Source organism: Zonotrichia albicollis, chromosome 7 (genome assembly GCF_047830755.1).
Source record: "Zonotrichia albicollis isolate bZonAlb1 chromosome 7, bZonAlb1.hap1, whole genome shotgun sequence".
In the NCBI taxonomy this organism is placed as follows: domain Eukaryota; kingdom Metazoa; phylum Chordata; class Aves; order Passeriformes; family Passerellidae; genus Zonotrichia; species Zonotrichia albicollis.
Window position 1 is genome coordinate 12020269 of NC_133825.1, and position 4708 is coordinate 12024976.

The window sequence follows — 4708 nt, forward strand, 5'->3', positions numbered from 1 at the left end:
TGGGATGCCCCAGCCCTGTGTGCGTTCCCCCCAGGCGGATGTGCCGAGAGGAGCCCCAAGGGCTGGCAGTGCCCAGGCAGGGTGCCCACAGCAAGGCCCAGTTTGGATGTGCAGCCCCCAGTTTGCCCGGTTTGCCTCTCCTTTGGCCCAGGCTGGGTTCCCCCCGCCCGCAGCGGCTGGGAGCAGCCGAGAGCCCCGCGCTGCCCATCCCGACCTGTCCCAGCTCCATCCCCGCTCCTGCCACGGGCTGCGGGAACGGGGCACCGAGGGTGTGGCTGCTGCTGGGGGAGGAGGAGGAGGGAGGGAAGGGGAGGGATGGAGTGGGAGGAGGAGGCGGGATTAGGGGGCAGGAGGGATGGAAGAGGAGAGGGAGGAAGAGGAGGGACAAAGGAGCATCAAGGAGAGGAGAAAACCACGCGGTCATTCCTTCCCTGAATTCGCAGGGTGGGGGGGGGAGCTGGGCCCAGATATCCCGGGGGGTCCCTGGGTTGAGTTTTTAGGGGAATGTTTGGAGAATGAAGCAGTCCAAGGCTGAGCGGAAAAGGCCCCTTGGGGGGACACCGGGGGGTGGTGGTGGCGGCTGCCGGCAGAGGCAGCCTGGAGGAGCAGAGCCCTATGTCCCCCAGAAGCCCAAAGTGGGGAGCCCAGAGAGGGGGAGCGCCGCCATTGGCGGGAGCCTCAAGAGCCTGGAGAGGGGCAGGGGGGACTCCTTGGAGTCACTGCAGCCCAGAGCAGGGAATGAGGAGAGAAGGGAGCCCGGGAGCCCAAACAGCCCCAGCATCCCAAAATGGGGAGAGCAAAGCGGGGGGAGCTTTTGGCATTGCTGGGGCTGTCAGCAGCCTGAGCATGGCAGGCACCAAGGAGAAGGGGGACCCCCAATCCCAGCGTGACCCCAGCAGCTGGGACAGGGGGGAACCCCTGAACACCACAGGGGAGGGACCAGGGACAGGGAACTCCTGGGAGGCTTTTTCAGGGCTGAATCTTGGTGTTTGGGAGGTTTTATGCAGCCCACCTCTCCGGTGACTTGTAGAGATGGACTCGGGCAGAGGGACCTTCAAACTCAACGTGTCTTGGGGAAGAAGAAACAGGGAAGCCTTATAAATATGATTGTCTGGCAAATGATTTTGAGAATATAGAAACTGAAATAAACAGGGCCAGGAGACTTCTTCTCCTTTTTAATGCCTTTATTAAAAGTGATCAGCTCAGGATTGGGCGGCTCGGCAGGGCTGCAGTCCCCGTCGCGTCTCCCAGGGCGACTCAATGGAGGAGGATATGTGCAGCTCTGTCCACTAGGGGCAGAGCCGGGGGATCCAGTCCTCGTGGGAGCCTTTAGGGCGTGATGTCCCCGTCAGATGTTAGTCCTTTGAGCTTCTCAGGGGGTTGGTCCCGGCGTTGGGACGACTCTCTGCTCAGGGCGAGAGGGGCTCCGCATCTCTGCAGGCTCAGCACTTGGCTCCTCATGTCCAGACACCACTTTAGTCTCTCAATTCTTATTTGGCTCGTTGTTTTTGGGGTTTTCTCGTTGCATTTTGGAGTCGAGGTCTCAAAGCATTCTGGTCTTGGAGTCACTTTGCATAACCCCCCCCACCCTCTCAGGTGTCTTCCCTATGTTGGAAGAGCACACTGCCTCGGGGAAGGGCCATCCACCCCACCCAGCCAGGCCTTTTACTAATACAAAAGAGGAGATAAGCCTCAACGACCCGGTATTACAATAACAAAGCACTAAGAACCCTGGCAGAGACAGATCTGGCTGCGTCCCTGTAACTCTTTCTCACAAAAAAATATTAACCGAATTTTTGTTCATAACAGAAACTATAAGCAAGATTAAGATGAAAGCAAACTTTTAGATATTTTAGTTACTGAATAACTGGAAAACAATGGTGTGGCCTAACTGAAGGTAATCCCCTTTTGATGATACAATTCCCTCTGCTTGCAGACAGGTCCAGGGGTCAGAGCAGACCACAATGGCTCAACAGAAGGGGTCCAAAGAGTAGTTTTTAGGGTTTAAATTGTAACACAGTATGGTGATGTAATGATTTTTATAGGCTGTATGTAAATGCTACAGGATTTGTATCTTGCACTAGATTGGTTAGTGAGAAATAGAATACTCAACTCAGAAGATTTATTGTATTGCAACGGGAACCTCACTCTCTTACGCTCTTCCCCTCTTCCTCTCTTACCCTCTCATCCTCTCTACCCCTCTCTTCTCTCGGGCCTGCTCTGAGCTGTGGCTGGCAGCTCTAAGCAGGGCCCTGCACCCAGGCCCTTTGCAATAAACTGCAAGTTCCAGTTCCACAACCGGGCTGCAGAGATCTCTCGTCTCCATCCGAGATGACCCATCCTAGTGTCCTACCCCCCGACACTCCTACAAACGCTCTCATCCCTTGTTTTACCCAAACCAGGATTTCCCATTGCCAACCCCAGGGAGGCTGCGAGGAAGAGGAAGATGCCCCGGGACACTGAGGCAGGTGAGGAGGAAGTCAGTGCCCCTTTCCCCTCTGTGCTGCTCCATCACCCAGCCCAGCACGGCCCCGGCTGCAGCTCAGCCCTGGGGAATCTCCTTGCCCTTGCCTGTGGCACGGAGGCAAATCCCATCCTGTCCTTGTCCTTCCTCCCCCAGAGCAGGAGCTGAGCATGGAGAGCAGGGAGGACAAATGCCCGCGGCAGAACCTGGTGGAAGAGGCCGTTTTGAGCGGCTCCACGGCGCAGGAAGGCAACGGGGAGGAAAAGCCCCGGAGATGCCGCACGAGGAGGGGCTGCAAACGCAGCCGGCGGGGATCTGAGGGGGAAAGAGCCAGCCTGGGCCGGGAAGGCGGACGGAGACGGAGCCAGAGCTCGGAGCTGGTGCTCCATGAGCAGCTCCATGATGGGGAGAAGCCTCCACAGTGTATGGAGTGTGGGAAGAGCTTCAGGTGGAACTCCGATCTGATTGTGCACCAGAGGATCCACACTGGGGAACAGCTCTACGAGTGTGGGGAGTGTGGGAAGAGCTTCAGCGTGAGCTCCACCCTGATCATGCACCAGAGGATCCACACTGGGGAGAGGCCCTACGAGTGTTCCAAGTGTGGGAAGAGGTTTCCGACCAGCTCCGTTCTCTTCCAGCACTATCAGAGTCACACGGAGGAGAGGCCCTTCCGCTGCCCCGACTGCGGGAAGGGATTCAAGCACAACTCCGCCCTCATCACCCACCAGCACATCCACACTGGGGAGAGGCCCTACGAGTGTCCCCAATGTGGGAAGAGCTTCTCACACAGCTCTCACTTGACCCAACACCAACGGAGGCACCACTAAGGGAAGCCCTGAGAGTGCCCCGAGTGCGGGCAGAGCTTCGTGCGCTGCTCCAGCTCCATCCCCCACTGGAGGAGGCACTTTGGGCACAGCCCTGGTCTCTCACATTCCCTGTGATCCATGTTGAGAACACACCTGGTTGCTTCTCCTCTTTGTTTGGCCTTAATTTTCCTCTGCTTCTCCTTCATCCTTTAAAAACACCCAAGACTGGGTTAAATGAAGTAAATTCATCGAATATATCTGACATTGCATAATTTCTCAGTTGTTTTAGAGGTAATTTAGTATTTGGGGACATATTCTGTGTGGAGTGCTGCTGTTGCTAAGAGGCAGGAATTTGATCTCACCCTTCTTGTGTTTATAAGAACTCCTCCCCTGACCCGAACCCCAACTCCACCCTTGGGATACCCTATAAAATCTCCACGGCCCTGCCCTTACCCTGTTGTTGGAGGGTAAAAAATGGATTCCTAAAGGATGAGCCGTTTTCCAACTGGATTCCAAGAGGATCAGCCCTTTCCCACTGGATTCCAAGAGGATCAGCCCTTTCCCTCTGGATTCCAAGAGGATCAGCCTTTTTCACTGAATTCCCAGAGGATTCTGACTCTGTCACTCTTTCTTTTTGTTTGTATTACTGCATTTGTATTTTTAATTTTTGCTAATAAAGTACTGATTTTTCTGCTCCCATATCTTTGCCTGAGAGCCCCTTCATTTCAAAATAAAATACTATAATAATAATAGTAATCAAAGGGAGGGGGTTTACATTTTCCATTTCAATGTAGACTCCTGTAATAGGGAGACACCCCCAAGGCTGGGCCATGTCAAATAGTTCCTGAAAGATGTAAATTAGTTTATGTATATGCATGAGTGTCTATGAATATGCAACAGGCTGATGTAAATAAAACCAGATTAATTAAGGGGTATCCCCAAACATAACTGGAGGGTGTTGGTGGCCATAACAACCTTTGCTCGATGGTCCTTGTCTCCCATTACAACAGTCCGTTCCATATTCATAGCCTTGTTGCATATCCATGAAGTACTTTACATATTCCAGGAACAAAATTGGCTTAATCCTGTCTGGGGGTCCAACCCCCCTCCAAGCTCAATTTGGGGTGTCCCATCCTCCTCCCAGCTCAGTTTTGGGACCTCATACCCATCCAAGCTTAATTTGGGGATTCCATTCCCCTCCCACCTCAATTTGGGGGTCCCATTCCCTTCCCAGCTCAATTTTGGGGTCCCGACCCTCTTTTCCCTGCTCTCTCCGTTCCGATCGTTCCCCCAGTCCTCTCCCCCGTGTTTGGTTTTGGGGGCTCCAGGCCCCTCCTGCTCCGTTTTGGGGTCCCGACCCCGTTTTGGATTAATTTGGGGTCCCCACCCCATCACCAGGGTCACCTTCTCCCTCCACCAAATTCCGCTCCTGGCAACT

At 54.3% G+C, this 4708-nt stretch overlaps 1 protein-coding gene across 1 annotated transcript; it reads left to right on the forward strand.

Moving 5' to 3' along the window:
• The first annotated feature begins 2353 nt into the window (after positions 1 to 2353).
• LOC141729627 (uncharacterized) lies at positions 2354 to 3915 on the forward strand. Its single transcript, XM_074544339.1, is given in 2 exon segments — positions 2354 to 2468; positions 2621 to 3915. Coding segments are annotated over 2 exon segments (807 nt in total). The 5' UTR covers positions 2354 to 2446; the 3' UTR covers positions 3406 to 3915.
• Positions 3916 to 4708: the final 793 nt, after the last annotated feature.